Source organism: Rhincodon typus, chromosome 6, assembly GCF_021869965.1.
Source record: "Rhincodon typus isolate 14 chromosome 6, sRhiTyp1.1, whole genome shotgun sequence".
Classification (NCBI taxonomy): Eukaryota; Metazoa; Chordata; class Chondrichthyes; order Orectolobiformes; family Rhincodontidae; genus Rhincodon; species Rhincodon typus.
The window spans coordinates 45,535,793-45,561,896 of record NC_063337.1 but is presented as its reverse complement, the minus strand read 5'-3'; the positions used below and the strand labels follow the sequence as shown (position 1 = coordinate 45,561,896).

General features: G+C 38.2%; 1 protein-coding gene across 6 annotated transcripts in view; it reads left to right on the top strand.

The window, feature by feature from the left end:
- The window catches only part of ranbp2 (RAN binding protein 2), a 65,397-nt gene that overhangs the window by 33,934 nt on the left and 5,359 nt on the right, over positions 1 to 26,104 (top strand). For 2 of the 6 annotated variants that reach the window (XM_048597566.1, XM_048597563.1), the window contains exons 21-30: positions 10,859 to 10,999; positions 13,895 to 13,978; positions 14,094 to 14,147; positions 14,396 to 14,467; positions 18,209 to 18,414; positions 18,940 to 19,147; positions 22,401 to 22,493; positions 23,846 to 23,985; positions 24,255 to 24,528; positions 24,741 to 25,075. In XM_048597566.1, coding sequence (XP_048453523.1) covers positions 10,859 to 10,999; positions 13,895 to 13,978; positions 14,094 to 14,147; positions 14,396 to 14,467; positions 18,209 to 18,414; positions 18,940 to 19,147; positions 22,401 to 22,493; positions 23,846 to 23,985; positions 24,255 to 24,528; positions 24,741 to 25,075 — 1,607 coding nt within the window. Of the gene's footprint in view, positions 1 to 10,560; positions 10,711 to 10,858; positions 11,000 to 13,894; positions 13,979 to 14,093; positions 14,148 to 14,395; positions 14,468 to 18,208; positions 18,415 to 18,939; positions 19,148 to 22,400; positions 22,494 to 23,845; positions 23,986 to 24,254; positions 24,529 to 24,740; positions 25,076 to 26,104 lie in introns of those variants that run through there. The other 4 variants (XM_048597568.1, XM_048597567.1, XM_048597565.1 and 1 more) reach the window with 4 other exon arrangements.

Genomic DNA, 26,104 nt, shown 5'->3' with positions numbered 1-26,104 from the left:
ATTTATTGCAAATTGCCTTGAGTGCAAGATTTAAAAACTTCATATTTATTTTTTCCTCAGCAGTGCTTATGCTCTGTACTGCCAAACAACCAGCTTTGTAAATCTCACTATTTCTAGTACTTCAGTGTGTTTAGTAAGTCGACCAGTCTTGCATGCTGTGATACGAGTACAATCTAACCAAGATTTTAAATTTAATAGTGCCTTTTTATATTGTTTGCGGTGAGCCCTAGTATCTTGCAGGCTATATCAACTTGGGTTTATCAATTCTTGCACCTCTTTGCTCTTCTATCCATTTTAGTTTCTTAGTTTACAAGAAATATGACCACTATATTCCTCTAACTAAACTATCACATTTCACCCTATACTCTGAAATACTGTTCCTAAACACCTCCGCTAAGCTGTTTTAATAATTAAAAGCCTCCTGAAGATCTATCTGTTAGTGTCTGCAATTAATGCCACAAGAACCACCTCAGTGTTTCAATGATTTTTCCTTCTGAGTTCGATGTAATGTACTGATATCTGACCTGGAATTAACGAGCTAAAAACTGGATGAGGAAATAAACTTAAGCAATAATTAGGTTAATGCAGCAAGCCATTGGAACTTAATGTTGAAACATGTATAGCTTGGGGATTGCCTAAGAGTAATGAACATGTGACAAACAAGTGGAGTCTTTTTACACTTGCTTGGCAGAGAACTGACGAGATCAGATTGTCTGTTCCTTTAACCTCCTGCCTACTTTTTCCCCTTTATGTTAGTGTTGGAATGTCAAATCAACAGAAATAATCAGTTGATTTACAGGTGTGTTAGGTTAACATTATTACTAGATCTCTGTACCTTTCACCTTTCCTTCTCTTATCTCCTGTTTTAATTTGACAGTGCTGATTAGTGACCTGTTCATGGCCATGGCAGGACAATTTTTCCACCCCCAAAATGTGAACAAATAATCTGTATTTATGCTTGAACTTGGCAAATAGGTGGACTGTATAATAGAAGTTGAGGTAATTTGTTAGTCTGTTTAATATATAAATACTTAAATTGCTGTTGATTTACGCTTCAAAGTTTTGTTTCAAAATTTGAATTTGTAAAAATGTGTTTTAAGTTAGAACAATAAGTTGCATGGGAAACAATAACTGTGGCTTCATTGTGTGACTCGATTCACTTAAAAGAGAAAATGTCTGTGGTACTATGTTATATTCGCATTGATTCAGATATATTGGGTATTACTGAAGAGTACAGTAACATGTACCAAAAAAAATGGAATTATATTGAAAATTATTTTAAACCTAAGAAAATGAGCTAGCTCTTCTGTCAATTGCTTTGTATCCTATTTCTTGATAACCTGATATTTCTTTATTAAAATTAGTTTGTATGAATTATTAGATTGTAGGAAGTTGCAGTCTGCCAGTGCTGTTGTAGATTGGTATCTTACTTTTGAGAATGGTCCATTTCTTTTGACCAACATTTTGCCAGTAATTATTGACACAGGAATTCTTATTTTTAGGATTTAATTTTAGCCTTTTCAAATCTAATCCATCGGCTTTTTGGACCAGCACATCTGTCCCACAGTGTGACAAAGGTATTTCTGGTATCTTGAGCAGCAACTTTGCATCACGGTTGCAAAATGGTACTGCAACAGTGTGCTTATTTTTTTAAAATACTGCTACGGCATTGTCATAACTTATGCATGCAATACTTTTTTGACCTTCCTTTGCAAAACACCTCAATGCGCATGTCTTTTAAGAGAAAATGTAGTTTTGTGCTTAAGGTGGCCATGACAGGACAACTTTGCACTTTTTGTAACCTGTTAGCCTTATTTGAATACACTTAAATTAAATTTTCTCTCAAACGTAATTCCTCTATTTTCTATAATGTGTTTTAACTTGCAATTTTGGATCAACCCTTTTCTACATTTCTAGGATTTACCAGTTCCCCATCTAATATTCTCTGGTTTCTGATCTTCGCAAAAACATTAAAATTATCTGGCTTCTGTTGAATTATTGTGTGTTTATTATGGAGTAACACCTGCTTAGCTAAGGTAACTTTGCCAAAACTGGTTTCATCTAAATACTTCAGAACTGCCAACAACTGTGTGCTTATCTCCCCTTTTTACCATCCTGTCCACCAGCCTCTTCAATGCTATATTACCTCTGCTCTTCCACTCCTCACTTTTTAGTGGTCCCTGTCAGCAGCAATTTCTCCCCTCAATCCTCAATCAATTGTTGTGCCATGCTTTTAGATCTCTCGACCCTTCATTACTTGATCTCCTTTTCTGCTATTTAATAATTTCCACCATGTTGAGCCTGCAACTTCTTTGCGTACAAGGCATTTTTTTTTTAATTACCTTGCTTAATGTTGCTCTTTCCTGCCAACCACACCCAGCCCCATGGTACTCCAAACAGTAAACTTCTATTTCCTCACTCTGCACAATTTTTCATTTCTTTATTTTGCAGTAAATGTCTGCCCCTCCATCCATCCTGTTCCCTTTTTTCTACCAGATTCCACCAACTGAATATCCCACCTGTGATATCAGCTACTGATATGGCTTTCATCCCTCAAACCTGTCTTGGTTGTATCGCCAAATTGTCTAGCGTCTGGTATTTGTACATCCTTATGATATAGTACGTAATGAAATGTACTGGCTGCTTGTTCATCAAATTATCTCTCCTCTTGTTCTAAACTTTTTAACACAATTCTTCCCCTTTGGTTGTTTCATTTTTAATCAAAATTGCATTTGGATAGAAACCCCTGTCTCTGTCTCACCCATTAATCTACATTCCTGTTCTCACTCACCCTTAGGCACTTATTCCCCCCACCACCACCAAGATGCACAGAAATCTAACAGATTTGTTGTTGTGGTCCATTGCACTACCTCTGGCATTCGTAAGACATTGTAAATCAATTAAACAAAGCCAGTCTATCCTTGTTTTCTTAGTTTCCCATAATTTTCTAAAGTATTACCATAAGTCTTTAATATTCTAATCTGTGCTTCCACAATCCTCTGAAGAAATTTATCATTTAGATTCTAAAAGGCACACCATACCCTATGCATGTGTCTAGTTCTGGACTCTTTATCCAAGGAGACAAGCCTTTCTAACCTACCCTGTAAACCCTTTCAGAATTTTGTATTGAATCAGTTCACCTCTCACTCCTATAAACTTCAATGAATATAAAACATTCTATTTGATATCTCTGCATCCACTCCAAGACGATTATAGATATTTTCTCATCATCCTGTTCAGAGATGGCCTCACCAAAGCCCCTTATTAATTGCAGCAAGAACTCCTTGCTGTATAATCCAACCCTTTTCCAATAAAGCTTTAAGTAGTATTTGCTTGCTTAGATGCTTGCGGACTTTGTAATTCACATACAAGTATCATCCTCACAAAAAAGGATCCGTTTGTGTAATGTCATTTACTATTCATATTCTCCTTTTCAAACAAAATATTTTGTCCCTCTTTGTATTTGTCATTTGCCAATATTTTGCCCACAATAAAATTTGACATTGAGAATAAAATCAATTTTATCAGGTAATATCCCTTTGCAGTCTCTTCACAAAATATATTTCCTTTGTAGTTTTGTGCCAGCAAACCTGGATATATCACATTCAGTTTTCCTTCATGTATAAAGGAAATGTTTGAATAGTTATTTCACTGAAAGGAAGACAAACCATTAGAACCTGAGAGAGATGAAGAAAGCTACAGATGTCCCGACCCAAACCATCAACTTTCCTGCTCCTCTGATGCTGCCTGTCCTGCTGTGTTCCTCCAGCTCCACACTGATGTCCAGAAATGTTTGTTTTATTTGAGACGGGCAAGTGCTAGACGACTAGTGGATAATGTAATATGCATTTGTAGGGAAAATATTAGTCTTCAGTGATGCATAAAAATTATAAAAGAAAATTACTAGATGTTGTTCTCTTTTAATGTCACATTTAGTAAACTTCAGAATCTTTTTGAGGTGGTAACAGATCCTATATGGGGAAATACCTTGGCTTTAGAAAATGCTTTGTCAAGATAACATTGGTGAATTGGCAGAGAATGAAGGAATAGGAGATTGACATTCAGCCCTGTGGACCTACTCGATCATTCAATTAGGTCATTGATACACAAACTAAATGCCCTTGCTCCGTATCCTTGCTTAACAAAATCTATTAATTTCAATCTGTAAATCTCCAGTTATATAAGAAATTGCATCCTTGTCAAGTGCTTACAATTTCTGTGGATTAACTACATGCTGATTTCTCTCCTAAATGACCTAGTTTTAATTTTAAGATGACATTCCCATATTCTTGTTTACATGCCCTCCAACTGAGGAAATTGCTCTCTATTTATGCTGTTGAATTCAACATTTTAAACCTCTCACCTCACCCTGCTCCTCAGCAGGGTGAAATAGACTGGTCAGTTTTTTATGTATTTTGAATAGCAAGTAGCGATAGGCTGTGGGGGTTTGGAGGGCTGAAGTTGGAGGTGGTGGGAAACATCGGTAAGTTTGAGAAATTATTTGTTCAGCAATGAGGTCAGAGTTCAGAGGGAGATGATAGGGGAAGTAATGTAGTGTTATAGAATTATACAGTGTTGAAGAGGCCCTTCAGCCCATCAAATCTGTACCACCGAAAATATACTGCTACCTACACTAGTCCCACTGTTCCTCATCACCACTATTGGATCAATATCTCTAACTTTATGGGAAATGTTACACTCTATGTGAAGATTCTGGTTTACTATTCTGTATCGAACAGTATTCTACCAGAACCAAGAATTTCTAATGTGGACAATCCCCTCTTCAACCTCTCCATTTATCTACCTTTTCCTCTTCCATCAACACGCTCCTTAATGTACCTGTGATCATCACACTTCTTATCTCCTATACCAATACATACTTGTATATTGTTTCTCTCATGGAATATGGGCACTCCTGGCAATGTCACCATTTGTTGCCTATCGTTGATTGGTCTAGAGAACCATTTCAGAGGGCAATTATGCGTCAATTAAAGTGCTGTGGATTTGGAGTCACTTGTAGGCTAGGCAAGTCAAGGACTAGATTTTCGTCCCTAAAGGGCATTAGTAAACAGTTAGCTTGGCATTAATCAAATGTTGACCCTCTTCTCAGTAGAAACACTTCAGTGATCTGTTCTTATTATTAAAGTAGCAAACCGTAAATTTGGATTTTCATTTGCAAAATTAAGTACATGAAAGTTGTTGTTCATATGAATTGATTGTTCAGATACAAGGTTGCCATGATGAAATGAAAGGGCAAGATTGCTTTTGGTGCATGAACACCACTGTATCTTGTTCATTAATTAAGGGCTTAGCATCAGAATTCAGTTAATTCATTCTCCCTTTCTACGTCATTATTACTTTGTTAGAGCATGGAACGTTTTTGATTTTTCATACACTATATTCAGTGTGGCCAAATTTAAAGTAAACATCTCTTTATTCTAATGCAACCTCTGTAACCACTCCCTTGAACGGTAACGTGAAGTGCAAATCTGTCATTTTTAATTTCCAGAGTGAGAGAATTTATGCTAAGGTGTGTTTTGAGCTCCAGACATGTCCAATAGGCCTGCGTAGAAATGGCCCATCCTAATTGAATATAGTTGCCCTTTGTTTCTTCAGTTAATGTGGATTTATGTTGGCAACTTGAATATTTGGAAACTTCTAATGCTCGGTCAAATAGTTTACAATATTAACATTCAATTTCTTGGATAGCGGGCACTCCATGGATTAAAAGCTGCTTTTAAATGACTGATTCACTTCATTTTTGTCTAAAGGACCAGAAATTAAGTATATTGACTTAAATTTTTAAAACCAGAGTTAATAGTTGCAAAGGTTGTCATGTTTTAACTGCTAGTGTGTCGAATGCTTTTGAGTTGGTTGGCTTCAACGAACTAACTTTGCTTCCAATCGAATAATTGCTTCTGAGCTATTAACTAAATTAGATTAGCTGTAGAATTAATTGCACTAGTATGGTATTTTTCAAGCATTGACACCTCTTCTCCACGACCCCCCCCCCCCACCCCCCAAATGAAATCATAGACCTTGAAAGCTGCCCTTTGTTCTGTTATGGCAACTTCAACAATGCCTTAAAATAGTTTTGCCCTTGCTCTTTCTTGCTAGCTGTGCAAATTTTATTTTCCAATTCCACCCCCCTTGAAAGTTACTGTTAAATGTGCTGCAAACACCCTGTCATGCAAAACATTACAGACAATTGCAAATCTATGTATTTCATTATTTTGAGCGCCTGTTAAATCTTCCCATGACCTTCTGAGTCAAACAATCCCAGATTCTATAGACTTGGCATATAGCCAAACTTTCTCCTTGGTGTAATTTTGGTCAGTCTCTACTATAGTCTTTCAAAGAATTGATATGCAGTTTTTAAAGTGTGCTGTGCAAAATTGGATACAATTACTGTAAATTGAAGATTGCACACAAATACGATTTGTAAAGCCAATGATTCCACAAGCTTTTTTTCACCATTTATTAACTTTTTCTACCACGTAAAGACTTGCATATGAGAACCCCGAGGCCTCTGTTCCTCTATTCTGTTTGAAATGATGTAGTTTAGTTCGTGTCGTCACTACTGTCATTATTCTTCCTCCAAAAATACATTAAGACACATTTGGCTTGACCAGTCTCTTGACCACCACCTTATTCTTCCAAGTTTTGTCATCTGCAAACTAATTTTTCTCCATTTCCAAGTCCAGTTCAGTTATTATCCAAAGAAATGATGGTTTGTATACACTTACTGTTAGCCCAAATTGCTCTTGAACAGGTGGTGGCACGTGTTGTCTTGAACTACAGCAGTCTTCATTCTTCTCAGAGCTGCAATGATTCTGGAACAGTGAAGGAATAACAGCATATTTGCTCACTACAGCTAATTGGCTGTAGCTTCCTACTTTGTCTCCCTTTTGAATAAAGGAGTTACATTCGTTATTACCAGTACCTTCTCATGGCCTGCCCCCAACCCTTTACTCCCTCAAATCCTCTGAGAGCCTATGCCAGAAATAGATATGATTAATATTCACAATAAGCCAGCTGACATTTTCAGCTACCACTGCGCAATCCGGCTCTTCAGATTAATTTACTTAAAACCTATTACATTCCTGACTTCCACATCTAGATGAAAGGTTATTGACCTGAAATATTAACTCCAATTCTGTTTCTTGCTTCTTAGTTCTTCTAGCATTGCCTATTTTTATTGTTAATAATTTGCTGGTTTCTTCACACCTTCTTTAAAAATTAAGTCAAGTTTACAATTCTCCAATTTAAGTCTAAGGAATGCTTTGGAAGATGTGACTTTGTGTGTTCATGTGATTTGAGCAACACTAACAAGCCAGCAATTATTGCTTATCTCTAACAGCCCTTGAGGATGTTGGTGATGAACTACCTTCTTGAATTGCTGTAGTCCTTCCAGGTTGTACACAAAGGTACTTTAGAGAGCAAGTTCCTAAAGTATCCAGTGTTGAATCAATTCCCTTTTAAAGCCCTGGGAAGGAAATATTGATTGGCTTTGTTGCAGTTACCTATGTTAATATTGTTTTTTGCTTTTGATGATTTTACTTCAGTACTACACTGAAGTCGGTCTAAATTTCATGCTCAGTGCTTTGCAGTGACACTTGAATCCCAGAACCTTCTAATTTGGAGCCACAAGTGCCACTACTAAGTCACAATTAATGTATTGCTGTTATGGTCACTGTTTTCGAAATGCTGTACACTGACACATTTCTCTTGTTGCACTGGAAATGTAGTGACCAAGAAAGTTTTCCTGTGCGCATTACAGGAATTTATTACCTGTTCTACATTGTTTGCTAGTCTACAGTAGCCTTCCATTATCATGATTTACTTATTCTTTTCCAAAATTTGCTCCATTTTCTTGCACTCTTTGGGCTATAACGTACACCCCGTAGAATAAAGTATTTGAGATGTTTAATAATCTGTTAGCAGTTTTAAATCAATAGTTTAAGTTCTTGAGTATTGCTGAAAAAAGGCACCCTTTGTCAAAGGTTTTCATCGCTCACTCGGGTCATTTCATAAGAATATAAATTTAAGGGAAAAAAATCAACATTTATACAACATGAGAGCAGAGGTACTAGTTAATTGTCAAATGAACTCTACTTGCATTGCCATGGAGAATGATGATTGTCAATCAAGAGCCAGACTTTATTAATAGTTAAAACAGGCTAGTTGACCAGAGCATTGCCCTTAGTCAGTGAATGGCTGTTGTCTATTTTTAGTTGAAACAGGCACAGTGTTGTGTATATGTTGTTTCTGTCCAACAGAAAAGGGCCATGTGTCTAAATGGCTGTCAGCTTCATACACGTGGCTATCCAGCAAATATTGTCCAATTGCAGAATCAAATTTGAACACCAGTGTGTGTTTTGCAAGCATGGTTTGGTTAGATGGTCATACTTTGTGGCAAATAGCTGAAGGGACCTGTATGAAATGATTCACCAGTCTTTGAAATGTATAGCCTGAAGTACCTGACATCACACCAGTGCACAAATTCATACACCATGTTACTTATTTGTGTAATAGGTTTAAATGTCTTTTTGATTTAATGGTCATTTTATTATTGACAAACACGATTTGTATTGATACTACATACTAGCTCAAACCTTTGAGAAACCTTACCCTTCTGAGATAGGCTCTGGTAGTAATAATGAGGCCTGAAATAATAATCATTGCATAGTTAAACCATTCAAATATCTTTAATCTGATTCTAAATATCAGATCAATTTTAACTTAACAACTAATATAGCTCCAGTATTGAAAAAATACTTAGTGCTTGTTTTACCTTTTTATGGTTTACACAAATAAACTAAAATTGAAACAAAAACGGAAATTGCTGGAAAAAACTTAACAGTCTGAAGAAGGGTCACAGGACCTGAAACATTAATTTTATTTCTGCTTTTTCTCCATAGATGCTGCTAGACCTGCTGAATTTTTCCAGCAACTTTTGTTTGTTTGATTTACAGCATCTGTAATTCTCTTTTTGAATTCAGCCAATATTAAGGATCAAGACTGGACCTTGTTTTTTGACTCTTATTAGTAACTGCCGTGGCTGATAAATCCACAGCCAGTTTTAACCATGTGAAGTGGGGAGTCATTATTTTGCCTATGTTCTATATAGCATAGTGTTCATATGGTTTGTTAGGAGTAAACGAATTGCATCTGGTTGAGTAACTTTTAGTGGTTTGAAAACTGTGCTTGAAAACTATAGTTGATATGTTTATTTAAATTACGTTTTTAGTCTTAGATTGTTTTGGAGTTAATGGTCACTTTGTTGGAAAAACCTGCAGGAGCAAAATGATACTACTCTCCCTTCTACGAACCATTACTGACATGTGACCAAGCAAAATAACATTGTTTGTTTCAAAGCTATTTAACTATTAAATTGATGTTTAAGTAAGCCATTATCTTACAACACTAACTTTGGCGTGAGACTGGAGAACTGAGCCAAAGCGCGAACAGCTTTTAATTTTCATTCTACTTCAAAACATTAACAAGTGGTGTTTGGTTATGGAAATGTGCTGTGGATCGGGTCAGTTTTATGTCTGTAAATCAAACTGGTACAAAATTTAAATTGGAGTATAAGCTGCTTTCCTAGAACACTTTCTGCATTTGCACTGAAGCCTAAAGGAGATGAATGCTAACATACCTATGACTTGATCGCTTGTGATTTTAATCTCTCCACCTCCCATTCTTCCCTCTCCCATTGTTTTATCTCTCAAAGTAATGTCAACTCATTATAACCTTTCCAGGCAAAATCACCTGTATTATCCTGGATGGTAGAAGCAATCTCCATTTTGGCATTTCAACAAATAATATCTTTCTTTTCTCTGACTCTTCTGAAAGCCCATGCAAGAAACTTAGTGGACTTGGTCTCCAATATTAATGTCATCTATGGAGCAGTTTCAAAGACCACTGTGTCCTTGGCTTGTCTCCTGTCACTCAAGTTTCTCCCCCTTCCTCTCATCGGCTCATTTTCTTCAATCTTAGGAATGTTATCCAATGCTAGCTTCATTCTCACCCAAGCCAAAGTCTTAATTCATAGATTTCACTTTAGTTTCTCGCTTTGTTCCCATGTTGTTTTTCATCAAGTGCAGTGTCTGAATTTGTGCAGAGGGTACAATATGCCTCACCTTACTCAGACTTGCACATCACTGGATCCCAACATACCACATACTTGCAATGAACTAATTTTTAATGTGTATCTTAATCTGCTCATGTCTTATCCTATCACTTCAGGCCACATTTTAGCATGCTGTCTTCCTTTCATTTGTTTATTCTGCCTTTATTTCTGCCCCGTTTCCCACTCCCCTACATATTGCTATCATTTTTGAAATGACTTTTATACCAACCTACTCAACCATATCTTTGCTTACCTGTCCTAACTTGTATGTAATCCAATTTAGCTCTAAAGTGCTTGGAATGATTTTTGATTTTAAAGGTGCTATATAAATTCAAGATTTTGTCTAATATTTGGTTATAACCTCATTATACCCTATGTTTAAGTTAATGTTCTGAATCGTTAAATTCAATTTTGTTTTGCATTTGCAGTTCAGTACTCCCATTATGGTTTGCTTCTGGATAAACTCATCCTATTTGTAGATGTCGTGCACAGTCTTCTATTGATAAATGCAAGAGATTAAATCAGTTGTTGTAGAATTAAAAAGTAACTGTGCAGAAATTATTTTAAGACAAGCTGAGGTGAGTGAACATGGATGAATATATTGGTTTAAGTGGAAGGTTGAGGCTTCTGCAATATAAATTAAAGTTCATGCTTTTTGATGCAGTCTCATTGTCATAAATATCTTATGCTTGCAGAAGCCTATTTACTCAATTGATTATTTTATAGTTGGCGATGAAGAGGTACAGATTGTTTTTGTATTGACACCCACACCCGAACAAGCAGCTCTTGCTAAGCAGCTACACCTTCCCCAAACATTCTTCTGCTACAAGAACAAACCTGGTTATTTTAGTGATGACGATGAGGATGGTAAGTTACTGACTGGTGTTTCATGCAGTTTATTTATGTATCTGAAATTTAAGGAAGGTTAGCACTGCGAGTCGTAAGATTATTTAGAATGAACCAATTAGGTTTTTTTCCTTAAAACGGCCCCTTAAAACTAGTTGGGGGACCCCAACTAGTACAAACTAATAAATGATCAGTTCTTTCAATCTCTTCTGTTTAAATTAAGATGCGACAGGACAACTTGGAATATGTGGGAAATTGTGGGCCCTATCAGTGACCTAGAGATGATGTGTGACAATTCCTGCACTAGCTGAAGAAACTTGCTGTCACGTGGTAGCTGGAGAGCGGAGCTCCCTCCTTTCCTTTTTCTTAAAAAAAGAAAGGGCGGGAATGCAACACCTTGCAAAATCTGACCTGTTAAAACTGAGATGATCCTGGCCAAAGTAGACTGGATACAGCTACTTGAAGAAAAGTCAGAAATGACTGTGAGGCATTCAAAAGCAATAATCTATTGTGTAGGCACATCAACACAGAGTGCGCTCTGGAGTTGGCAGTACCACCCTGGTTATCCAAAGTGTTCACAGTGAGATGAAGCAGAACAAGTATGTTTCAGTCAGTCACTCTATAACTATTACGAGTCTGGAGGAATATAGAAAATGCAGGAGTGAATTAAAAAAAATTGAAAATATAAAATGAGGATATGAAGAAAATATTGGCACATACAATCAAGGAAAACTCAAAGATACAAGGTGGCTAACTAAGGAAAGGGTAGAACCCAGAAGAGCTGTACAGGGTTATTTCTGTGTGGAAGTGAAAGATGTCGACTGGGTTTATAATGAGTACTTTGCATCTGTGTTCTCAAGTAGTAGGAAGGTGGAGACATTCCAGTTAAAGAGAAGTGTGAAATATTAGGTACAATTAATGTGAAAGGAAGTGCTGGAAAGCTGACCTCTTTGAAGATGGATAAATTAACGAAGCTGGATAGATTGAATCTTAGGCTGTTCAGGAAATCCAGGGAGGGAATAGCAGTCTGAGAACACTTTCCAATGCTCAGTAGATACAGGTGAGATATCGGGGAACTGAGAGGTTTACAAATATTGTACCATTGTTTATAAAGAGTGCAAGGGCTGCTAGACAAAGTGAAGAATTCGATCTGAAATTGGCCTTTGTTTCCTGTCACTGATCCAATGAGTGATTTTTGCAAATAGAAAGCCGTTTCAACCAGCATTCCAGTGTTGTGTCCTGTTTGTGTATATTAATGATTTGGACTTAAGTGCAGGAGGCATGATTGGGAAATTTGCAGGTGACAAGACTTTGCCATGCCATTGATAGTAAGATAACTGTCAACTCCAGAATGATATCAATGGTTTCATCAAGTTGGCAAATGGAAGTCAATCCAGAGATTTGGGAGATAATGCATTTGGGGAGGACAAACAAAGCTATGGAATACGATACAAAAAGAGGGTGTTGACAAGTGAAGGAGTTGTGACAGATCTTGCGGGTCCTCAGGTCCCTGAGCAGATAAGTCAAATGGCAAAGAAAGCATATGTAATGCCTTTCTTTCTTGGATGAGATATAGAATACAAAAGCAAGAATATAATGCCAGAATTGTATATAATAGAGGTTAGACAACAGCTAGAATTCTGTGTATAGTTTTAGCCACTGCATTTCAAAAAAAGGATATAATTGCAGTGGAGAGAGTACATAGATGATTTAGGAGAATGTTACCAGGGCTTCAAAATTGCAACTATGAGGAAAGATCGGACAGGCTAGGGTTGTTTTCCTTAGAACAGAGGATGCTGAGAGGTGATGTAATTGAGGTGCATAAAATTGAAGGGCATAGGGTAGAAAGTCCTTGTGGAGAGGTGAATTACCAGGGAGCGCATATATTGTGATTTATAGAAGGGTTAAATGGGACATGATTTAAAAGTCTATTCTGAGGGTAGTGGCTCACTGGAATTCCATAAGAACAATAAAGAAAAGGAACAGGGGTAGGTTATTCAGCCCCTCAGGTCTGCTCCACCATTAATTAGGATCACGCCTGATCCAACATTCCTCATCCAATTTCCTGCCTTTTCCCCATAACCCTTGATTTGCCCTACTTATCAAGAATCTATCCCAGCCTTAAGTACACTAAAGGACTCTGTCTGTATTGCTGACTGTGACAAGGAGTTCCAAAGACACTCAACTTCCTAAGAAAAGAGATATCTCCTCCTGTCTTAAATTGATGCCCCTTTATCGAGACTCTGCCCCTCTGGTCCTTGATTGTCCCATGAGGGAAAACATCCTCTTGGCATTTACCCTGTCAAGCCCCATAAGAGTCCTATAAGTTTTATTGAGATCATCTCTCATTCTTCTAAACTCCAGTGAGTAAAGTCCCAATCTTTGCTCGTAAGACAGTCCCTCCATCGGTCATCCGAACAAACCTCCAAACTGCTACAGTGCAGTTTGCTGCCTGTTTGGTGATGAAGGCAGAAACCTTCATCTTACTGAGAAGTACCAGGATCTGCATTAGAACTGCAATGATCCACAATGCTTGCAATACTGTGTTGGATTTGGAATTAGAAAGGGCAGCTCAGTTTTTCCCTTATTTTTCAGCTGACAACACACAATGAATTGAATGGCCACTTTCTGTGCCTTGGTTTTTTAATGCTTCTGTGATTCTCACTCCGAGCGTGTCACATGCTATTTGCCTTGTAGTTCCCCACGCAACAGAGAATTAAATTATTTGGTTTATTTATGTATCCATTAATGGTCTTACCAATCACATCATTGTATTCTGATCTGTGGAATTGTGGTTGAAATTTTGAGGGACAGAACAAAATTTAACAGTAAAATCACAAATACTAATCTAGCTAGCAAGCTGTTTTTGTACTTGAATCCTTAATAACAAATGTCAAATTAAAATTTCTGTTTAAGATGAAGACTATGAAACTGCTGTTAGGGAACTCTGTGGAAGATTGTATCAAGATAAACAAGAGAAACTGAAAGCACCTAAAACAGGTACAGATTTTAAATTGTAGAGACAATCTTTGCAAATTTAATCTTTTGGCGGTTTAATTTCGGAGTCTTGTTATACTCAGTGACATCTTCAGAACTGTTAAATGTTTTGATCCAGGTGACCCAAAGGAACAGTTACATTCTAATGAACTAGAAGACTTCTCTGATGCAGGTACATTTTCAATCTAAGTATTAATTTTGAAACCAAAATAATTTCACTTTAATTGTGATTATTTAAGACAAGATGTGAGAAACTGATTTTAAAAAAACACTTGGTGAAATATTGGTACACTTTCTTGATAATCTGGATACAATGTAAATCATGGCAGCAAGACTCTGAAATAGAAACTGTTACATATAGAGGATTTTATTGTAATTTCGTGTCAAATTCTTTTAACATCCATTATTTTCCAAATCAAGGTACATCCTTGCAACTTACTGATGTGAAGCTGTATCCAGATGAACAAAGAGAGCACAAGTCCTGTGCAACAGGTATGCATATTAAAAGGTTTAAAATTTTGAAGTTGTCCAGAAGTTTTTGGTACCTACAAATTGAATTGCATGATTTGTGGATGACTGCAAGTTGGTGGCTCCATTGATCTTTAATCTTTGGCGTGTTCATAAATGGATCATCTGGTTTTCGTATATCTGAAATTGTCCAAAGCTGCATAACAGCTGCTAATTATAACTTTTATAGAAGAGACCTGTCGCCTGAAATAGATTGAAGACTACTTTGTAATCAGGATCAAAAGTGCAAGTAGATATAGCATTGCATGTGATATGACCATTCCATTTTGAAGAAAGGATATATGTTTCAAAATTGTGCATAACAGAGATAAACATTACATGAAGGGATAATGAAGTTTTTTTTCCATTTTGTTTCATTCAAGGGGCTGGAATTTATCCAAAGTAGTTTCCAGTCTGTACTTTTTCACTGTGCTCCCAACTGAATGATTAGTGCATTTATGTTCTCTCCTTCCCACCATTGTACCCCATATTTTACTTAACAATTGTTTATCTGGTATTAGTAAACCAAATGGGAACCAGAGGAGTAGTTGCAGAAATTGAGGGAGAGGCAGAAACCAAGTCAAACACTACTAAGAACGAGAACAGGCAGGCAAATGCTGCTGAGAAGAGCAGGGGAGGTGGTCTGTATGGCATGTGTAAGAATGCAAGAAGTACAATAGGCAAAGTTGATGAACTTAGAGCTTTGAGTATTTGGAATGATGACATTATTGTGATTACAGAGTCTTGGCTGAAAGAGGACAGGACTGGCAGCTGAATATCCCAGGTTTTAGGTGTTTCAGGTGTGATAAAAAGGGTGGGGGCGATGTATACTCTGAAAGGAGTATCTCACAGCTGTATTGAGGGAGGATACGTCAGAGGACTTGTGCAGCGAGGCAATAGGAAGGGTGAAATCACAATGCTGGGGGTATACTACAGGCTTCCGAACAGCAGATAGAGGAGAGAATATGTAGGCAGATTTTGGAAAGATGTAAACAGTAAAGCAGGGTTGTTGTGGTGGGTGGTTTTCACTTCCCTTATGTTGACTGGGACTCACTTCGTGCCAGGGGCTTGAATGGGTCAGAAGTTGTAAGGACCATTCAGGAGGATTTCTAGACACAATATGTAAACAGCCCAAATAGGGAAGGGGTTATACTGGACCTGGTTTTGGAAAATGAGCCTGGCCAGGTGAGTGAAGTTTCAGTAGGGGAGCATTTCAGGAGTAGTGACCATAATACCGTGAGTTTTAAGATACTCATGGATAGGGATAACAGCCCCATAAGAGTCCTATAAGTTTTATTGAGATCATCTCTCGTTCTTCTAAACTCCAGTGAGTAAAGTCCCAATCTTTGCTCATAAGACAGTCCCTCCATCGGTCATCCGAACAAACCTCCGAACTGCTACAGTGCAGTTTGCTGCCTGTTTGGTGATGAAGGCAGAAACCTTCATCTTACTGAGAAGTACCAGGTGAAGGGGTTAGATTGGGGGAAGGCGAATTACAACAATAATTATGCAGGAACTGGAGAATTTTGATTCGAGGCGGTTGTTTAAGGGTAAATCCCCATCAGATGTGGGAGTAATTCAAATGTCAATTGATAAGAGTTCTGGAGCAGCATATTCCAGCGAGAATGAAGGATAGGTATGGCAAGTTACGTGAATCTTGGATGACAGGAATGTTATGACCTTGGTGAGAAAGGAAAAGGAAGCAAACGTAAGATCCAGGAGGAAGGGAACTGATGAAGCCCTTGAAGTATACAAGGAAAGAACTTAAACAAGGATTTAGAAGGGCTAAAAGGGGTTATGCAAAGTTGTTAGCAAACAGGATTAAGGAGAATCCCAAAGCTATTTGTACAGAAATAAAAAGCAAGAGGATAGCCAGGGAAAGTGTTGACCCACTCAAGGACATAGGAGGGAATCTATGTGTGGAGCCCGAAGAGGTAGGTGAGGTCCTAATGAATACTGTGTTGGTATTCAGCAAAGTGAAGAAATTGGTGGGGGATTGTCTCCGGGAAGGGAGTGTCGAATTTCAAAGCCAAGTTGCTATTAAAAAGTTTTAAATGTGTCTCAAAAAGTATTAAGGTAGATAAGGCCCTGGGTCCTGATGGGATCTATTCCAGAATATTGAGGGAGGCAAGAGAACAAATTGCTGGAGCATTGATCAACATCTTTGTATCCTGTTTGGCCACAGGTGAGGTCCCAGAGGGGGCAGTACAGTGGTTAGCACTGCTGCCTCACAGTGCCAGGGACCCGGGTTCGATCCCAGCCTCGGGCGACTGTCTGTGTGGAGTTTGCACATTCTCCCCGTGTGTGCGTGGGTTTCCTCCAGGTGCTCCGGTTTCCTCCCACAGTCCAAAGATGTGCAGGTTAGGTGGGTTGGCCATGCTAAATTGCCCGTAGTGTTCAGGGATGTGTAGATTAGGTGGGTTATAGGGGGATGGGTCTGGGTGGGATGCTTGGAGGTTCGGTGTGGACTTGATGGGCCAAAGGGCCTGTTTCCACACTGTAGGGATTCTATGATGAACTTTAATTAGGCCACATTTGGAATATTGCATATAGTTCCGGTCACCACACTACCAGAAGGATATGGATGCTTTGGAGAGGGTACAGAAAAGGTTTACTAGGATGTTGCCTGGTATGGTGGATTTTAGCTGTGAAGAAAGGCTGGATAGACTGAGATAACGCAGTGTGGAGTGGAGGAACACAGCAGGCCAGGCAGCATCAGAGAGCAGGAAAGCTGACATTTCAGGTCGGGACCCTTCTTCAGAACCTTCTTCTCCACACTGTGTTATCTCCGACTCCAGCATCGGCGGTTCTTACTATCCCTGGATAGACTGAGTTTGTAATGCAGGAGGTTGAGGGGCAACCTAATAGCAAAATGGCATGGATAGAGTGGAAAGTACGAGGCATTTTCCCAGGGTGGAATTAATAGGGGACATAGGTTCAAGTTGTGAGGAAGGTGAAGTTTAAAAGACATGCGCAAGGCAAGTTTTTCACACAAATGGTGGAGAGTGCCTGGAAACCATTGCCAGAGGAGTTAGATGCAGACACAATAGCAGCATTCGAAAAGTACCTGGACAAATACATGAATAGGCAGGGAATAGAGAGATATGCATCCTGGAAGACCGTTTTAGTAAGGAAAGGCAAAATGTGTCAGCGCAGGCTTGGAGGGCTGAAGGGTCTGTTGCTGTACTGTATTGTTCTTTGTTTTAAAACTACAAACTAAATTGCATGGGAACCATACTCCGTACTATAATTTAACTCTTCCAAACATATCAAAGTAATCCGTGAAAGTATTCGAGACTAGTTTTGTCACTTCTATTCCTTCTAGCATAACACCACTCATCCTTCTGGATAGTTCATTCCAAACTTTACCAATGCATTTTAAGTATGGCTGCCATGTAGTTTGTGCTTATTGGTACAAACCTGAAGTGTCTTGTTTCCTGACTTTTCAAATTGCTTTGATGAATGTCGGCAATCATTTCTGTGCTTGAAGGATTGATTGGATAAGTTAATGTGTGAATAATATTGCAATATTATGGAATTCACGTTTTTGTGGCATCCCAAGCAAGACCGCTATTAGTCCTTTGGGATAACTAGTTCCCAGCAGGAACAGGAGACTGACAGTTCGGTTGTTATTGAGCTGCACCTGGTGCTGAAACCTTTTTTTAAAGCTTTTGGGCAACTTTTCTTCTTCCTAGTATCCTTTTTATAACCTTATACTTTTCATAGTAGATTCCAGTGGGGACAATCTAGTGGAAGATGGTGACAAAGACTGTATTCTTGTGTGGGAGAAGGTGCCGACCCCTAAAGAGAAGTTGAAGGCTGAAAAGTTGTTGCTTCCTTCCACATTTTTTTGTGGTTTAAGCAGTGATACTGAAGGAGAGAAGGAAGATGATGACTTTGAAATTGAAGTTCGCAAAATCAAGGAATCACAGGTAAGATTTAAAAATATCTTTATATAACCAGTAGAGTCAAAGATACAGGTAATGTCCTTCATCCAGCGCACTATTTTTGCAACACAATCACTCTTCCTAATGAGAATATTCTGGTATTGCCCCAATTTGTCACAAAAATTGTTCCTCCTTTGAAAGTGGACATTGATACTTACCATGAAGCAAAATAAAAGCTCACCATTCTAATGCCTTAAATATTTGCTGATTGGAAATTAGCAAGTGATGTAACTTGCTACTCCTGGAGTTGGGTTTCATTTTGCACCGGGGCTTTATTAGTTGCTATTTACTTTTATGCTATTTAATTTTAAAATGGATTAGCATGCTCTTGTTCGATCTAAAACAAATACTCTTACTGTCTCTAAATCGATATATTACTATTATCAAATGGAAGTTGGGTAAGTGGTTGATTAGATAAAAGGGCATTTAGTTCATTTTAACATATGTCATTTTTGGACCATTTGTTTTTATTGCAGTTAACTGGGATGTGGCAATTTGTTTTTGTTACAGATAGCGCAAGAAGAAATCATCAGCAGCTCCACTTGTATAGATTCTGCAATCCGATTGAATGAACCAGCGACTACTGCACTGGTTAATGTTTCAGAGGCTGAAGCTAACTCTACAACACAATTTGAACGTAAGGAATTCTCTGCAGATGATGGCAGGCCCATTGATTTAACAACTAAAAATGAAATGGAGCCTGATTCTACTACTGAAGGTACTAAAAGGGGATGCGTGTTAGCAAGAATATTTGTGGAGATATTCCCATTGGGGATAATGTTGGTAAAAGTACAATGATTCTTCAGATTTTTGAAAAGGAAGGCACCAGGACAGGAATGAAAGGTGAAATAGTTATGAAAATTCAACCAGTTGAGCATCGTAACTTGGAGTCATTCCTAAATTCAAAAGATTGCAGTATGTGTTGGACATTTGGGGATGGATAACTTCTTCAAAGGAATTTGTGAAGCTTGTTTTTAATAAAGGGTTTAAGGCCCTTTTCAGATTTTTTGAACACAAGCCCAAGTGAGTTAAAAATTTAAAAAAATTAGCAAATAACAAAAGTGGCCATAATAAAATCTTGTTACAGTGAGAGACCAATTAAGTCCCAAGTTCTCACCACTGAGGAATGGTGAAGGAACTGGTGCCAATCTAAGGTGTTGGGTTTAACTGACACTGACCTCTGGCTTACGTCCTGAACTGATGTCGCAGAATTTCATGCATAAACTGGGGACAAGCTTGGGTGTTCCTCCTGTGCTAGCTTCTGTATGATAGTTTTTCATGCAGGGTTTTGACAGCTCAACTCAATTCTCAGAATTTACGCTTGCTCATTTCACACTCTGTCTTGCTCTTGCATTCTGCCTCGCCTTTACACACACTTCCTCCTTTCTCTCACTGTCTCTTGCACTGTCACATTATTCTCTCTCTCTTCCTACCAAGTCTCACACCTGTCCACATTAATGTGGGCCTGGAGGTCCAAGCGTAGCAGATTTCCTTCCCTAAAGGACATTGATTACAGTTAAAACCCATCTTTGGATCTGATGCCAATCAAATGGGCTGTTTGGCTTTGGATGGAGTTAAGCTTCTTGTGGTGTTGGAGTTGCACTCGTTCAAGAACTGTTTGGTCACTCCTAGCATGCAAGTGCAGCAACTAATTCCGGATGCAAACGGATGTTGACCTTTTGCAAGGGACATAGAGCATAAAAGTAGGAGAGGCCTTGCTATAATTGTACATTTGTTTCAGAGTGCATATAGTGTACCAGTTACAGTTTAAATGTCAATATGCTTGGATTGAAGCCAGCTCAGAAATTTCACAAACATTGCAATTCCTATATCATCACAACTTTTGAAATTTTCAAGTGGCTGTCAGGGACTGAGATGTTGCATATTCAATCTTCTACGGTTTTGTTTAAAAAAAAATACAAATCAAACGTTATTGAACAGGTAATGTTGCATTCATTTTATTGAACAGCGTCTTTCAATTCCTTTTGCTGTGCACAGCACTTTTGTCAAATATATAGCAAGGCTAGTACATTCATCCTTAGGGGGCCCAAAACTGTTCACAATATTCCAAATGTGGTCTGATCAGAGCCTTATACAGTGTCAGATGTACATTCCTGCTCTTGTATTCTAGCAGTGTCAAGACGACTGCTAACAATGCACGTGCCTGCCTAACTGCCAACTGAACCTGCATGTTAACCTTAAGAGAATCCTGCACAAGGACTGCCGAGTCATAGAATCAGAGTTGTACAGCACAGAAACAGACCCTTTGGTCCATGCCAAACTAATCCCAAACTAAACTAGTCCCACCTGCCTGCTCCTGGCCCATATCCCTCCAAACCTTTCCTATTCATATTTGCATGGATATGTCTTTTAAACGTTGTAATTGTACATACATCCACCACTTCATCAGGAAGTTCATTCCACACACAAACCACCCTCTCTCTCTGCGCTTCAGATTTTTGAAGCATTTTCCCATTTAGTAAACAATCTATCCCTCTTCTTTCTACCAAAGTGCATAGCCCCTCACTTTCCCACCTGATATTTCATCAGCCATTTCTTTGCCCACATTCCTAGCCTGTCCAAGTTCTTCTGCTGCCTCCCCACCTCCTCAACACTACTTATCCCTCCACCCATCTTTGTGTCATCTATAAACTTAACAACAATGCCCTCAGTTCCTCCGTCCAGATCATTAATGAATCACGTGAATAGTTGTGGTCCCAACACTGACCCTTACTGAAGTCTGTTAGTCACCAGCTGCCGTCCTGAAAAAGACCCCTTTATCCCCACTCTCTGCCTTCAGTCACCAATCGTCTATCCTTGCCACTAACACCAGGGGCTCTTATTTAGCAGCTTCTTGTGCAGCACCTTGTCAGAGGCCTTCTGGAAATTCAAATAAACAGCATTCACTGGCTGTCCTTTGTCTAAGCTGCTCATTACCTCCTCAAAGAATTCTAAAAGATTTGTCAGGCATGACCTCCCTGTGACGAAGTCACGCTAAGACAGCCCTATTTTACCATGCAGTTTCAAGTTTGCCTCATTCTCATCCTTAATAGTTGTCTTATCAATGACTGAGGTCAGGCTAATTGGCCTATAATTACCTGTCTTCTGTCTCCCTCCCTTCTTAAACACAGGGGTGTTACATTAGCCATTTTCCATTGGCACCCACCTTGACTCCAGCGATTTCCTGAAAGATCACCACTAATGCTTTCAGAATCTCCTCCGCTGTTTCCTTCAGAACCGGAGAATGTGGTCCATCTGGTCTGGGTGACTTCTCCACCTTTTAGACCTTCCAACGTCCCCAGCACCACCTTAGTGATGGGTGGTACACTCACCTCTGCCCCAGCTCTCTTGAAGTTACTGTCTTGAAGTTTTGTTATGCTGCTGATGTCTCCCACCATGGAGTACCTATTTATTTCTTCTGCCGTTTCTTTCTTCCCTATGACTACTTCTCCCAGTCTCATTTTTCCAGTGGTCCATGTCCACTCTTACCTATTTTACCTATTTATATATAGCACTGATTTTAAAATTGCCATTATAATTACGAAAAGTCTCCGACTAAAGTAAGCAGAGAAAAACGTTTATTTCCTTAGCATCTTGAACGAGATTCAAACAAAGGTCCACATTAAAATATAGTTCATCACATCCTACAGAGGAATAATGGAATTGATTAATATTGTTGTTCTGAAGGTGACTATGGCACCTATTTTAAGAACTAATTTTAAGTGGATTCACTTGCAAGTTGCTCTATATATGAAATCACGTCCATACGCCTTTAAATAATTTCAAAAAAATACATGATTTAAGTTGTCCAAATTTACAGTGAAATATCATGCCTCTTTGAGACTGTTATTACTCTTGACATTGTTTAATGGCAAACCTCATGAAAAAAATGCCTGTTTTGTTTTTAATCCAGATTATGAAGCACTTCTAATGGATTTCTGTTCTCTTATACAATGTTTTCTATCTTCCAGTGAACGGCATATTTGGATTCGGTGACGTGAAAACAGTTTCTTTTGCAGATTTGGCTGCTCAGAGTACAGAAGGATATGCCTTTCCACCAAAAGGTAGCATCTGACTTGTTGCTTGATGACTATGAACGTACAATGTATTTTTGGATTTAAACTTTGTCCATCAAGGATGCACAAGGTCCAACATTGGGTTTTCAAAAAAATAAATTTCTCTTTGTGATATAGTTTAACTTCCTGACAGTTGTTAACCAGATAATCAGTCAGTCATGCCAAATCAATTCTCTGCTGGGTGGGCTATCCTGTTCTGTACCTGAGTTTTAGGAGGTACTAGAGCACAACTTGGACTGTTGCTACAATTTCCCCTTTTTAAGCAGAGAGTCCTGCTTCTCTGTCTCTTGTTGTCTTGAGTTGAGCTGTGCCTTGCTGATCTGGCCCTTATTGATTGTTTTTAGCCATTGTGAGAGTAAGTTATTAATGACCTCTGTAGTATAATGGGTTGATCAATTGGCTTGCCACAGATTGCATGGAAAAAAATAATAAATTCTAGAAATAGAACTGTGATCAGCCTGTTTCTCTTTACCAATACTTCATGACCTATTGAATATTTCCAGAAGTTTTGTTCTTCTTTTAAATTTTGCTGCATTGGTGCTGCTATGCTTGTGTGCAGTCTATATATTTGCTCATCTGTGGTGTGCTCCCCAATAACAAAACATAAGTCCCATAATAGCAGTTTGAAATGTAACTTCAAAATTTAGAAATAATAGTATTTATTGTAGAAGAAACCATGAAGCTATCAGATTGTTGTCTACTAGCTGCTACTACCTGAGTGAGCTGCAAGAGTAAAGTGTGAAAACAGAAAATTTAAATTGTAGACAAAACATTTTTAATCACTTCAATTTGAAATTAATGCCACTGGAGCCTATTGACTTGTAAATCCTTGGTCTTGTCTACATAAACGTATCCTTCTCAAGTTGATTGTTGACTGAAATATTTACTTTATTTAGAATGAACAAAGTGAATTTTTTTACTGAATAAAACCAGTTTCTGAACCATTTAACTTAACTTACAAATGTCAACAGTTTTCAGGTTTCTTGACGAATAATGAAAGCAAATTATATATCTTTTTAAATAAAGTTTTTTTACATAGTTCTCCTATTTTTCAATTCAGTAACAAACGTTTAAATGGAATTTAGCCTTTAAAAAATGAATAGCTGTTCACAGTCTGGATGTTTTCTTGACAATTTGTACTGCTACATATATGCTGAGTTTCATCGTACTTCATCTTGTTAATGGCTTTTTTGTGTTTTATGTTTAAAAATATTCTTTTTAGTAATTTTTGACAATGTGCTTTTAAAATCTGCAAAAATTCCCAGTGAGCTGCTGGGAGTGATAAACCAATGCTGTTTTCTTTCTAATACTGAAAAATGTGACATGTTTTTAAAAAACAGAAGCCAATTTCACATGGGCAAATGCAGGAACTGCTGTGTTTACTTCGATGGTGCCCAGAACTCCATATGATGAAGATGATGGCACTGATGTGGTACCTAGCAATGACATCCACTTTGAGCCAATAGTTTCTTTACCTGAGGTAAATTTACTGTCCAACAATTTGTACAAATATACAGAAGCCTTTTTGACTGTAATTTCAAACTTGATTGTCTAATTATCTTTTATATCCATCTAATCTTTAAGTAGTTTGATCTTTGTTGCCTAGAATTTAGTTTGGTAGCTAATATTGTGATGCGGTACTGGCCAATGTATACTTGTTTTGAAGTATAGAAATCTTATAAAAGTTGACTGCTGTTGAAGTTCAAATGTTAATTCTGTAATATGAACAAATGCAATTAATGTCACTAGGTTGAGACAAAATCAGGCGAAGAGGATGAGGAAATCATCTTTAAAGAAAGATGTAAGCTGTATCGTTGGGACCGTGATATCTCTCAATGGAAAGAACGTGGAGTTGGAGATCTTAAAATTCTGTATCACTCCCAAAAGCGATGTTACCGTATTCTGATGAGGCGAGAACAGGTTCTTAAGGTCTGTGCGAATCATGTTATTACTGAGGAAATGGAACTCAAACAAATGAATACATCGAACAATGCCTTTGTTTGGACTGCAGCTGACTACACTGGTAAGATTTGGACCTGCATTATATTGTGTACAGTTTATGTCGGCGGGGGGAAAGGTCAGTTGTGATTGCTACTGAGTGAAAAATGTCTTGTACTCTGCATAATCTTTACATCGTTCGGACGTCGGTGGAAAAGTCATGAAAAACTGTTTTGTAATTGTTTGCTGAGTTGTTAGAAAAGTATAAATTGCATATTCCTATTTGTATTTTTTCAGATGGCGAAGCAAAAATTGAGCAACTTGCAGTACGATTCAAAACTCCAGAATTGGCTGCTGCCTACAAAAAGAAGTTTGAAGAATGTCGAGATTCACTTTCGCAACTCCAGAAATCTGAGGAATTCCAAGTTGTAGCTCTGTCAAATAGCAGTAACCCTGTTGTTTATTTTGATGTATCAGCCAATGAGGAGAGCTTGGGACGAATTACCATGGAACTGCTATCAAATAAGGTTCCACGAACAGCTGAAAACTTTAGGGCCCTCTGCACTGGAGAGCGTGGTTTTGGATTTAAAAATTCAACATTCCACAGGGTTATTCCAGAATTTGTTTGCCAGGTGATTATTTGCTTCTTTTGTGCACTTGTTTTAGTGCATCGCTTTTTACTTTGGAAGATGTTATGACGTTTGTAGCTGTAGCATAAAATGTATGCCAATATATTGCTGCTTGTGTTAAAAGGTGGCTGGGGGGTGTAGTAAATTGCAGATTAGAATATAGCACTGATATGAATCATGGATTCATAGTGCCTGCTGTTGCAGAGAGGCAAATGTTGGTTCCAAGTGAAGTTGACTTTACAGTGCAAGTTATCACAAGTCACCCAAGGACTTGTCAAGCATACAGCACAGAACAGGTATTTTGGGTCAGTTATTTTTGTTGCTACCTGTGGGGAAATCAGTTAGCTTAATTGGATGGATGTTTGTGATGCAAAGTGACACCAACAGCATGGGTTCCATTCCCTTACAGGCTCAGGTAATCATAAAGGTCCCTCCTTCTCTACCTTTCCCCTTGGCTGAGGTGTCATGACTCTTGTGTTAAATCACCACCAGTCATCTAACAGAAGAGCAGCTCTGTGGTCCTCTGGGACTCTGGCAGCTTTACTTTTGCTTTAGAGTTTCTACACATCACTTCCCATTCTATCTACCTCATTCCAGTCTTTAAGCATTTTTTCTATTCATAGGAACAGTAATAGGCCTGCCAGCCCATTCAATATGATTATGAATGATCAAACTTTTTAATGACTTTTATCCACCTCATTGCCATAACATACACTTCTCTTTTGTAGCTTCTTTATGAAAACATCCAAGCTATTTGTCTCAACAGCTGATTGTGGCTTTAAGTCTCTTGTTCTGAGTACTCTGACTGGAGAAATGTCTCTTTACCTACTCTATGTATTAGTTTTGTTGGATTCATGGCTCCCAAGTTTAAGTTTCCCATAAGTGGAAACATTGTTGCCGTGGCTATCCTGTCCAACTTATTCATTTTCAAATTCTTCTGTTTATCAAAGTGTTTTTTATTTTGTAAACAAATATTCCAACCTGTTCAATATTTCCTGATAGTTCTGTATCACTCTTGTAATCTTTTTGGGT